General features: G+C 38.4%; 1 protein-coding gene across 2 annotated transcripts in view; it reads right to left on the bottom strand.

Annotated features, from left to right (window-relative positions):
• Positions 1 to 12,724, bottom strand: part of TRAFD1 (TRAF-type zinc finger domain containing 1) — a 32,997-nt gene extending 20,273 nt beyond the window's left edge. Inside the window, exons 1-6 of one of the 2 annotated variants that reach the window (XM_077159889.1) lie at positions 12,599 to 12,724; positions 9,363 to 9,428; positions 5,040 to 5,175; positions 4,874 to 4,927; positions 978 to 1,383; positions 36 to 242 (exon numbers count right to left, since the gene is read on the bottom strand). In XM_077159889.1, the coding sequence (XP_077016004.1) occupies positions 36 to 242; positions 978 to 1,383; positions 4,874 to 4,927; positions 5,040 to 5,175; positions 9,363 to 9,409 (850 nt within the window). In that variant the 5' untranslated portion in view covers positions 9,410 to 9,428; positions 12,599 to 12,724. The remainder of the gene's footprint in view (positions 1 to 35; positions 243 to 977; positions 1,384 to 4,873; positions 4,928 to 5,039; positions 5,176 to 9,362; positions 9,429 to 12,598) is intronic. The other variant, XM_077159890.1, reaches the window with a different exon arrangement.
• Between the last annotated feature and the right edge of the window lie 168 nt (positions 12,725 to 12,892).

The following is a 12,892-nucleotide window of genomic DNA, read 5'->3' as shown; positions in this document are numbered from 1 at the left end:
TAGACGGAGGCCAGTGTAGGAATAAAGAAACCTACCTTTTATGTCACTGAGAGCACTGGGCTCTCCATGGGGCTGATCTGCCTCGCATATGGCCTTCCAGAAGCTCTGCTCAGCCATATTAGGGACTTGGCCCTCATTCTGCAGACTCAGGGCCAACATGAAGTCCAAGTTTGCACTATCTTCACCACTTTCTTTGGGGAGCTGGTGACTTCTATTTCTTTCCTGCCTTTCTTGTTCTTCAACTGAAAAAAAAACAACCAACACAATATAATTTAGAGATGATGTTGCTCCTCAGCTCAAGTCCATGCCTAGCAAATATTCAAGGTTTATGGATCCTTGGCATGAACAAAAAGAGACCTAGATCACCATTATCCTGAGCTGTCAGTTCTAACAGGACTTCAAAACAGTAAGTCTGCCATGAGAAAAGCCTCCATTATTATTCTAATCGAATTATGAATAAGTAATATTATTGAGCCATAACTATGAGATGCGCACTGTGCTAAATATTTTACATATATTTTCTGCGTTAGAACAAAACCATTTAAACATGGAGTCAGATTGCCTGAATTCAAATCCCATCTCTACCACATATTAGCTATATGATCTTTGGGAAGTTACTGAAACTTTCAGTGCCTCAATCTCCTGATCTATAAAACAGAATATTACAGACTGTCGTTAGAATTAAATACATATAAAGCACTTTGCATATAGCGTATATTTAATAAATCTTAATTATCAATAATGAATGTCACCATTATCATCATTATCAACTCTAATAGCAATCCAACAGTGAAGACGTTCTGCTATCCCCATTATATAGGGAGGTTAGGTATCCTTTTCAGTATTACCCAGCTACAGTCAGGCTTTTATAATCAAGATCTGTTCGGTTCTAAACTTTGTTTTTTAGCCTCCTTTGTACCCCATTTGTCCTGGAATTTTGATGCCATTCCAGTTTCCTGATCCCAAGCACAACTCACATAGATTATTCTGAATTGGAAACTGGGATGTCACATTCCTTTGGTTGGTAGTCCTACTGTGGAAAAGATCTGACTCAAAGGACCTCAGGTGCCTTTGAGGTAGCCTCATGGGTGGGTCAAGAGCTTCAATTTGTCTGAGGAGTTGGGATGCAATCCAGATTCCATCTTGACTCCAAGACTCATCACACGCATCAGGAGGCATGACAACCTCATCTCTCTTTTCCTCCCCCTCTCTCCCACAAACTTTAGGGTGATTCTTCAGATCTTTCACCAGGATATTACGCCTACAACTGCCACATAGCTCTGTCCGGGCACCACAGTAATCCTCGTGGTCCTTCAGTTTAAGAACAGAAAGTTCCAAATCACAGTGCTGGCAGAGGGCAAGTCGCAGAGGGCACTCAGTCTCCTGCAACACAGAACAATGAGCCGGTTAATATATGTATCTAAGAGAGGCCATGTTAGCAAAGGGTAAGGAAAACAAAAATCATCTACTCTAATATCTTCCAGCACTAATTTCACCTGCCATGTTTTCCTATGTATTTGAATTATAACTTCCTTTTATATTACTGCCACAGAGTTCTACAAAGGGAGAAAATCTCTTAAAAGGAATCCATTCAGCCATCACAATCATCATCAATTTACACACATTATTAAAGGACCCACAGCACCTTTTACTGGTGGGACCCGCAGACAAACATGTGCCACGAGCGCCACCTACTGGGCAGGATAAGAAAAACAGAACCCAGAGATTTCACAGAAAAATCTTTCAACCTGTTGGGTCCAACACCCAGAGAAATCTGACTAAATGCCCAGACGCCAGCAGAAGATAACGGATCACGCTCAGAAAATTGAAAATATGGCCCAGTCAAAGGAACAAACCAATAGTTCAAATGAGATACAGGAGCTGAGACAACTAATGCTGAATATACGAACAGAAATGGAAAACCTCTTCAAAAACGAAATCGATAAATTGAGGGAGGACATGAAGAAGGCATGGGATCAACAGAAAGAAGAAATAGAAAAACTGAAAAAACAAATCACAGAACTTATGGAAGTGAAGGATAAAGTAGAAAAGATGGAAAAAACAATGGATACCTACAATGATAGATTTAAAGAGACAGAAGCTAGAATTAGTGATTTGGAGGATGGAACATCTGAATTCCAAAAAGAAACAGAAACTATCAGGAAAAGAATGGAAAAATTTGAACAGGGGATCAGGGACCTCAAGGACAATATGAACCGCACAAATAAACGTGTTGTGGGTGTCCCAGAAGGAGAAGAGAAGGGAAAAGGAGGAGAAAAACTAACGGAAGAAATTATCACTGAAAATTTCCCAACTCTTATGAAAGACCTAAATATACAGATCCAAGAAGTGCAGCGCACCCCAAAGAGATTAAACCCAAACAGGCGTTCTCCAAGACACTTACTAGTTAGAATGTCAGAGGTCAAAGAGAAAGAGAGGATCTTGAAAGCAGCAAGAGAAAAACAATCCATCACATACAAGGGAAACCCAATAAGACTATGTGTAGATTTCTCAGCAGAAACCATGGAAGCTAGAAGACAGTGGGATGATATATTTAAATTACTAAAAGAGAAAAACTGCCAACCAAGACTCCTATATCCAGCAAAACTGTCCTTCAAAAATGAGGGAGAAATTAAAACATTCTCAGACAAAAAGTCACTGAGAGAATTTGTGACCAAGAGACCAGCACTGCAAGAAATACTAAAGGGAGCACTAGAGTCAGATACGAAAAGACAGAAGAGAGAGGTATGGAGAAGAGTGTAGAAAGAAGGAAAGTCAGATATGATATATATAATACAAAAGGCAAAATGGTAGAGGAAAATATTATCCAAACAGTAATAACACTAAAAGTTAATGGACTGAATTCCCCAATCAAAAGACATAGACTGGTAGAATAGATTAAAAAACAGGATCCTTCTATATGCTGTCTACAGGAAACGCATCTTAGACCCAAAGATAAACATAAATTTACACACATTACATAGTTACCCACAATCAGTCAGAGAACCCCAGGGACAAATATCAGGAAGCATAGCAATTTAAAAATGTCTGACAAAACTTCAGCAACCCAATATCCTCTTATCATTCCAATTCAGTCTTAAATACCTGGTAAGGAGGAAAAGAGACCGCCATCTAAAAAGATACTGCTTTTATGCACATCTGTTTACAGCACTGGCTTTAAATTGACCAAATAAGCTAGGAATCCCGAGAATATAAATTACCAGCAGATAAAGCACAAAACTTAATTGGAATTTGCTGCTAAAACACTAAAAATATTTTAAAAATAAAAAGGAAAATGTTAACTATATTACACACTTTTTAAAACTTGGGAGCTTAAGCTGAGAACTTTCATGTAACAACATTTCAGAAGTTTAGATACTTTACAGCCATTGTGCTGAAGAGCAAAAATTTCATTTATTTCTTTTCACACTACTTAAACCCAAGTTTTACTCCAAATGCTACCTCAAACTTTTTTAGTACTGTTTGTGTATGCATGGATTATCTCTTGCAGAAAATACCAGAAACTGGTAAAGAGGGCATAAGTAGCACAGTGGTAGAGGAAAGATAATTTTTGCATATCTCCTTTTGGGTCTTTAAAATGATATACCATGTAGATGCTATACCAATCCAGAAAGAGTTTTGTTGTTTTTTTTTTTTTTTAAGTCTTTTTTAACTGAAAAATGACACTGCTTTAAATTACTCTATAGCAAAAGGGCTAATTAATCAGCTAGCACATCCCATATATTAAGTATTTGGTTAACAATTCTAAAAAGTGCTGGTAACCCCCTAGAACAGCAAATGAAGTATAAAGTATTTTTTAAATGGCAAAATCTTTTAAGACTCTATCTAAGTAGTTCATTTCTGATCTAAAATTGTCATACACTTTCAGGAATGTTAGAGAACACTCTGTATTTTTACTTTTACAATGACAGGCGTATTACCACAGAAAATGCCAGAAGAAAGGGGGATAGTTTGTTGGAGGTTGTTTTACATAGCAGATTGAGGCTGGAGACAAAGAAATACTGATTATTATTGTTAATGTGACCGTAATAATACGTTCTAGGTTGGTGAGGCCTCATAAAACAAGTCAAATGCACAGAAAAAAACATGAAAGAGTGTCAAAGTATTTATGAGATGTTTTTCTCTGAGCTATGGGGCTATTAAGAGGTTCTTTTTTTCTTTTTCATACTTTCCTCTATTTTCCAAATTTTCTACACTGAACCTGAATCACCTTTTATGATTAAAGATAATTCAATTAAAAGTGAATAAAAACAAGTTGAATTTGTTTTGAGGTAGAGAGAAATGCACAAAACTTAAGAATATAACTTGAAAAATTTTTACATACATATATACACTCCTATGTAACCACCACCTAAAGAATTGTTGGATTTTTAAATTGGTGAATTAATATGGTCATTCATCTATGGCCACTTTTATCTCAATTAGGGACCAAACAATACCATGTTCACTCTCATCAAATGCCCTTGAGGAATTTCTTTGGATGTAAACAGTACGTAATCCAAGCGATCAAGAAGTCAAAATACAATTACAAGATTTCAAAAAGGTTGTGTGCTAAAGAATTTGTAGCACACTGGCAACACCCAAACTGGCTTACCCCACAGTGACACTGCCACCAGCCAAACGCCAACAGAAATAAAAGATGTGGTTTCAAAGGGAAAGATTCTGAGGTATCTGGCACAACAGTCATGCAGGTGAATCTGGCCACAGTAGATAGTAAGACTTTGAGAAACAGTGTGACCTAGAGAATAAAGACTCAAGTAGACTGGCTTTTAGCTCTGCACATGCTTCTGTAATTTCAGCAGAACCGGACACAGAGAGTAACTCACTCCCTTCATAGTGCAAAGAGACTGACCTCATGCTTCTTTAACTGTCTCTTCTCCAATTTCTGGTTACATTTGCAGGTTACCTAGAGTAAGAAGTGAGAATCAATACATTGGCTTTGTGACAACATGCTCACTTGCTAATACACAATAGCAAGTATAACACATTTATGAACATTTGGGAACTTGGTGGTTCACCTGGCAGTGTTCTGTAGCCATGTGAGTCTCCATGTCAGATTTGGGAAATGGTTCTTTGCAGACAGGACATACACCAATGTTCCTTTGACAGTGGATCTCATGGATAGTAAAGTTAAACACAGGAATTTCTTTTTTGCTAGAGAAATAGACCAAAGGAAAAGGCAAACATTAATGACTTATCTATGTCTTTCCTGCCTAGCAGTATCACATGGAAATTCATCCGGTCCAATCTTTGACTCACATAATTTTTCTTCAGTGAATATTTAGTCTATAAATTCTAATGATCGTCATCTCTCTTGCTTTTCAAGAATTAAATCCTGAAGGTTGAGTCTTCCGTGTAACACTCTTAAATTATCAGTGCTACACACATTACCTTGAAAAGTTCATCCTCACTTTATAGCCACAGCTGATCATAACCAATAACATGAAATCAACTGCCAAGAACCAAGCCAGGTTTTTCCAAAACGATCCATGCCCCAAAGCAGAATGATTCACTCAGGGATTATAAAGAAAACAGTCTACCATTTATTTTCACTCAGTTTTAAGATGTTTTATCTCACTGGATTTTATTTCATGAAAAGTCAAATAAAAAAGAATGGGAACGACCTCCCTTAAACTTTGTGCTTGGCTGCCATATTGTACTAGACTTAGTTCTTTCTGTTTTCACATCTCACTTTTACACTGTCTCATTTCTGTCTTCACGTTTCCTCTGAAGTGATAAAATCTCCCCACTCCAGTCATTTTGGCTGGGCAGAAACAACCAAAAAAAGGGATATAAAGAGGAAGAGGGGAAATTGTCTCCTTATGTTTTTATATGCCTGCCAAAGCAGGCTGGATACTAGTCAGGAACATACTCTCTGCTTGGGTTGGTAGAAACTTCACAGAACGGCACAAAAATGAAAAAAATTGAACTCCTTCCCTCAATCCTGCCTCTCACTCACTTCCTGCTATTCTCCTTTAGTTTATGGAATCCAATCAAAAATAATAACTAAGTTGCAGAAAAGAAGAAAAAAAAAACTGAAACATGACAATTTTAAGAGAAAGAAAAGAATAAGACTATTTAAATTTGAAAAAGTGTATATAAACTCAAGCAACAGACAGATTCATTCACTTTCTATTAACTCCCCTTTTTAGAACTCCCTCAACATAGTTATTCATATATTTTCTTAGTATTCAAAGTATTCAAAGGCCTTACTTTTACTTATTTGGATATGACTCCTAAAAATCTCCAATTTCACAGTCTAGCTATAGACTGCATTAAAAGATACATCAGCTAGGATAACATTTCAGAAAAACAAAATACCACAGATGACAGTCATACAACAAATCTATAATACCCTATTTTGCTTCTGAAACAATACTGCAGAGGCCCTCTCCCACACTAACTTGTAGACAGCTTATTTTGCCTTTATAGTTGCAATATTCACACATAGTCTTAAGAAGAATTTCAAAGTAGAGATGATGCACCTCCAACTATAGTCACACACCCAAAGTAAATTCATTTTCACCCAATGTATAACTAACAGATTTGGGACTCCAAGGTGGCTCTCAATGCAGAGGTGGAAGATGACAAAAGAATAATGAACTGTGAGAAAAGGGGAGAAAACTCAAATGGAAAGAGAAAATTACCAATGATGTGAAAATTTTAACTTCCCATTTCTCCCAAATTTCTAGCTGTCTAAGAAACCACTAGCTTTAAATTAAATTAATTCAGTTAAACATTTTTTAAAATGTTAAAATATAGAGTTGAAAGAGCTGTAAATCAGTTATCATCTTAAATCTATTACATGAAAAAAAATTAAAATCATTGAATCTCATTGCTAAAGATGAGATGAAACTAGGACCCTATTACATTCCTGGTGGCTGTGTAAACTGGTTAAAAACAGCCTCAAAATGTATTTTTTTAGTACCATAAAATTTTATACTCTTCAAACCAATAATTCTATTAGGATTACACATGAAGATGTTCATTACAGGGTCATAAAATGAAAAAGATGAAAAATCACACAAAGTGTCCAAACAATAATGGAACAACTAAGTTAAATAAGGTACATAATTCCATATCTGGACAAATTCCTAATATCTCATTTTAGACAGAAATGACTAAAAGACTAGCCAAGGCTTCCAGAAAAATTCCCAATCACCTTTCAAATACTAAACACAATCAGTCAGAAATCAAATCTTTGTTCATGCACAAATAAAAAGTCAAAGGCTTCTAAAACATTGACGCTCCATTTCTGTTCCAAATAAATTCTCCCGAACACCATCACCCCCTCATCCTTCCACACCCTAACCACCCCCCAGCCCCGCACCTGGGCCATCACAACAGTATGAAAAAACAAATTACAAAACGATTTTCAATCACAATAAACACTGTTCTTTTTATTACTGGTTGTTCAGTTAGGTCTAATCAGGGCTCAAATTCCTAAGAGTACCTCAACTTTTTCTTGGGGAACAACAATGGGGATAGGCTCTAAAGACAAATATTAAAACCTAGAGTTTAAACAAGGTTACTTAAGAGATCTATATTGACTCAGCCTTCCACATTGATCTGTTTTCTTTAAATAAACTGCTTTATCTCTGAGCAATCTTGCTTTCATTTGCTTTCTATTAACTCACCTTTTTAGAACTCCCTCAACATAGTTATTCATATATTTTCTTAGGCTTGTGATTCCTTCAAATTGCAGTAAACTGATAAAGTAAGAATATCTTAAGTAATGCTAAATCCAGTATGTCTGTTTTCTTATAAAATCACAATGTTTCTTGTGATTATTTGCTCTATTAACTATTTTTTATCAGTATGTATGCATACAACACCCAAACTAAGTTGCAGTATTTTATGAAATGGCACAAAGTGACCCTGGCATAGTAGGAAAATGTAAGACACTCTCAGTAAAATCTCAATTCCAATCAGGAAAGACTACCGTGTTCAACAGTTGCTCTAATTACATTCTAATTCTGCTGAACATCAGGACAGAAAGAAAAAAGGAACAACAACAAAAAAAAATTATCTCACATAAATCTTTCACCAATGTAAACTAAACGATTTTCTTTATCCCACATCACTTTCCTATTGCCACAATGAGGTAAGCTAAACATACCACAAAAATTCTGTTTTGCTTTTCTCTAGCTTTCAATAAGAACACTCTTTCATCAGTAAAATACTGAGGTAAGTTCTTGAGAAATCCCCACCAAGAACCAGCTGATTATTAACTGCACTCCTTAGGTTTCATTTCAGCAGGAAAGAACTGCTTTCTCATCAGTCACGTGGATTAAAAGAAAAAAACACTGAAAAACAGGAAGCTCCACATTCAAGACTGTATTCAGTCTTTACTAAATCTTAGATTTAGAATCATGAAATGATAAATCAGGACTGCTTTAAGAGTTCAACAAGTCACCACACACACCCCTCTTTTTTTAAGCAGAGAAACACTCCTCTTCAACAAAATCCTTTATTAAAAAAGTTAAAATTGATCTGATCTAAAGGGGTATAGAAAAAAAATAGGGGAAACAAAGGCTAAAATATATTGGGTAGATGGAAATACTAGCAATCAATGAGAGGAAGAGGTAAGGGGTATGGTGTGTATGAGTTTTTTTCTTTTTTCTTTTTATTTCTTTTTCTGAATTGATGCAAATGTTCTAAGAAATGATCATGGTGATGAATATACAACTACGTGATGATACTGAGAGTTACTGATTGTATACCAGGAATGGAATGATCATACAGTAAGAACGTTCATGTTTGTATGCTATGTTTAAAAAATTTTTTTAATAAATAAATAAATAAATGACCTGATCTAGTTGAACTGCTCTGCCACTAGATCTAATGCCAAGTTCATAAACCTTGCTTCCCATCAATCTCAACACAAATATTGTGGCCACTCACAGAAATTCCTGAAACATATTCTGAAAAACATTGATCTTGTCCAACACATTTTATTATATTTTCAGTATTTTTAAAAAATGTAGGCTATTTTCCAAACATAGAAAAAAGAAGAAAGCACCCTATTTCTATATCAGAAAAACCAGGCTCCAAAGCAGTCAAATGATTTATCAGAAGTCATTAACTAAGGCCAGGAGTCAGATCCCTCACCACCAGGCTCATCCCTTCACTCAAGCCATTACTTTTACACTGTCTTAAACCAACCATCTAGTCAAATTACAAAAGAGTCACCTTATACAAAACTGTTATAAAGCTCTAGTCTCATATATTTTCACAATGTATTATATGGCCACAATTTTAACCTGTTAACAAATAAACCAACTCTTTACAAAAGAAGTTTGTTCTCATTCCAATAAAATTTTTTAGATTTGATTTCTTACCAGTTGTCACACAGTTGAGTGTCCTGGTCATGTATAAATTCAGCCATCTTTTGCTCTTCCTGAGACCTACAAAGGAAGAAATGTGAACTTTCAATTTCATTTCTTCTTTAAGGATGTCACGCAAAAAACAAAACAAACAAAAAGCCAGTTCACATGCCCCTACTTGGGACATAACATTAAGCGGTAAAAGTCTCCCTGACAACATGGGACATGACTCCCAGGAATGAGCCTTGCCCTAGCACTTCCAGACCAAAACAAGGTCTTTCAGACCAAATGGGTGAAAAGAAATGTAACAAAATAAGGTATCAGTGGCTAAGAGAGTTCAAATGGAGTCCAGAGGCTTCTCTGCAGGCTACTCTTACACAAGAAGCTAGATATTGCTAATTACCATGGTTTGCCAAACCCCAACCAATATCATTCCTCTTAACTTTAAAGAACACCCAGGGCTCTTACTTGAGACTCTACGAAAGTTTCACACACTACGGTTACTTTTCAGAAACCTAAAAAACCTTCAGATGGTTCCTAGGCCACATAAGTCCTGAAACCCAGAGGAGTCAGTTTCTCCATGAACATCAACCAGTTCCAACCCCCATCCCATACTGTTAACTTTTCAACATGAAAAAGTTAGAACAGGCATAGCCCAAATATCTCTAATGACTGGGAGAAGGATCAAAGGAGAAGGAGGACTTATAACAGAGAACCTTGGATTTCACAAATGAGTATGACTACTGAATCATTATACTGATTATCTGTTTGGTCTCCAGTGTCTTGGAACAGCTAGAAGGAAAAACATGAAACTGTGGAACTATAATCCATACCAAACTTTGAAATCTGTTCTATAACTACTAGTTAAAATGTACTGCTTTTTTGTATGTTATATCTCACAATAAAAAATGTTAGAAAAAAAAACCCCACAAAAACAAAACAGTGCACAGAAAGTACACCACAACCAAAGTTATTTAAATACCCAACACACTTGGGTTGGTTTTGTTTTTTAAGTGTTAAATAATGTAATTTACAAAAGAGTTGTAAAAAGAACTCCAATACACTCTTCACTCAGCTTCCTTAAAAGTCACATCATAAATAATCATAAATTTTCAAATGTAGGAAATTAACATGGATAAAATAGTAGCCTGTATTCAAATTTCACCAAGAGTCCCAGTAAATGCCCTTTTGTCCCAAATCAAATCCAGGATCACATATTGCATTCAGTTGTCATTTCTCTTTAATCTTCTTTCATCAGGGAGAATGCTTCAGTCTTTGCCTTTTAAGACTTTGTTAAGCATACTGGCCAGTTATTTTGTAAAATGTCCTTCAGTTTGGACTTGTCCAAGGTTTCTTCATGATTAAATCCAAGTTACGTATTCTGGCAAGAATAGAAGCGATGTGTTCCCATCTCACTGCATCATATCAAAAGGCACATGACGTCAACTGTCTTAATATTACTGGTGATATTAACTTTAATCACTTATTTGAGAAGATGTCTTCTAGGTTTCTCCAGGATAAAGTGTTTCCTTCTTTTTAAACAAAATGTTAGTGAAGAAAACAAAGCCTGGCAACTTTACATCCAATTTTTATTTTACTCCTTTCTATAAGGCAAAAATAGTCTTGAATACTACCCTCCTTCTTGGCATTAACAAACCGTCACTTTTCAAAACTTGTGTTCATTAATCAACATGCTTCATGCTTATTAAGAACTTATTGTGTGACAGATACTGACCACTGGCACTAAGGATCCTTTACAAATTAAATAAATACAGTGTCTGACCTAGCAGAGCAGTCTAGTGGTCAAGAAAGAAAGAAATACAACTTAAGCTGAATATTTTGTTGGAAAAGTACACAGATAAATATGGGTGGGGTGGAGGGGAATCTATTTTAGTTAAGGGGTAGTCAGGGAAGAACTTTCTGGGGAGGTGGGGAGGTGACATTTAAACTAAGACCTGCAATAGAGAGGATAGAAACCCAGGGAAAACCCATCCACATAGTGGAAAGAGAAGGGAAAGAGAAAGTAAAGTTAGATCTGGTAGTGCATAATAAACAAAGGGAGTGGTGTTAAGAAGAAAAGCTATACATGCAGGACAGAAAAGATATTGGATTGTATTCCAAACTGGTTCAAGATGTCACTGTTATGAAATGTAAGCCAGGAGACAACAAGGGATAGGAAGCACCTATCTATGGAAACAAATCACTTTCCCTTAAGGGTTGTCCTACTGATTCCAGGTGTGCTCTACTCCAGCACACCGAATAGTCCATCTGAGCCAAGACCAGAGCCTCAGATGAAGGAAGGGCCCAGTGTTTTAGCTTCAACGGATCGGGGGTGGCATGTGGGGCTGAGAAGCATTACATCTGGGGGTCAGATTCTGTTCTGCCACTCAGTACAGATGTGTGATGTAACTACTCTGGCCCTCAGATTCCTCAAGCTGACAGTTGTCAATACTTCAAAGGTCGTTGGAAGGCGTCAGTAGCAGAATGCACAGAAGTGCTCTGGCACAGTAGAAATTTCCAACGCTGGAAGGAACCGGTTCGGGGTGGCCAGGTCTCTCGAGGTTTTGGGGACGGCCTCTCAGCCCAAGCCGCCGAGCTGCCAGGGCGGGTTCCAGAGCCGGGGACGATGCCCAACTGCCCCCTCCCCCAACGAGATCGAAACAGGAGGTGGGGAGCGGGAAGAGGCAAGCACGCCAGCCTCGCCAGAAACAGTAGTTAGTATTTACTGCGAGTTTAAGTACTAAATGCTTTTCACAGTTAATTTTTTCAATCCTATGAGATAACTGTCATTATCCCCACTTTAAAGCCTAAGAAAGCGAAGGTCCGGAGAGACAGTTTACTCCTCAGAGGCCGCGCTCGGCCTCCGCCGGACCCCAAGCCGACAGCTCCAGGCTGGAGTCCGGCCCCGCCCACCCCACTCCGAGCCCAGGCCGCCGCCGGGCCCAGCTCGGTCCGGGGCGCGGTGCCTACAGAGACGCTCCGAGAGACGCCCGCTGCCGGGTCCCCGGGGCAAGACCAGGAAAGGGGTGGTGCCGCTGGAGGTGGTTGAGACTTCGGTTCCCTGAAGAGGAAGTGCAACCTCCCCGACTGGCCTGAGGAAACGCCGCGGCGTAGGTACCTTTCTCGTTACCGCCGCGACCCCCGGGGTCTAGAACTCCTTCGTCCACACACTCCCTCCCTCGGAATGCGGGCCGCCTCCCGAAGTGGAGGCCACAGAGGATACGAAGGCGCCAGCCGCCGCTACATCTCACCTGAGCCGAGAGGAAAGACGTCGAGCCGACCCGCCAGCCACAACCACACAGCCTCCTCAGTCAGCCCCTGCACAGAACAACGGCCCCCAGAGCCGCCTCACCACTTCCGACCACCGTGGAGTAGCACGCTCATTGGCCAAGTGGCAGCTCGACCTGGCGGCTCATTGGGTAGCTGAGTTGTCGCTCCGAGTTCCCCATTCTATGCTCGCAGATTGGCTCTTCGGAGCCCCGTGGGGGCGTGTCCCTGGAAATCCCAACCCCTACAGCACAGGATAAAGGGGCAATACTGTCTAA

The sequence above is a fragment of the Tamandua tetradactyla genome, chromosome 5, assembly GCF_023851605.1.
Source record: "Tamandua tetradactyla isolate mTamTet1 chromosome 5, mTamTet1.pri, whole genome shotgun sequence".
Lineage (NCBI taxonomy): Eukaryota > Metazoa > Chordata > Mammalia > Pilosa > Myrmecophagidae > Tamandua > Tamandua tetradactyla.
The sequence above is the reverse complement of the archived record's forward strand: the minus strand, read 5'-3'. Positions and strand labels throughout refer to the sequence as shown.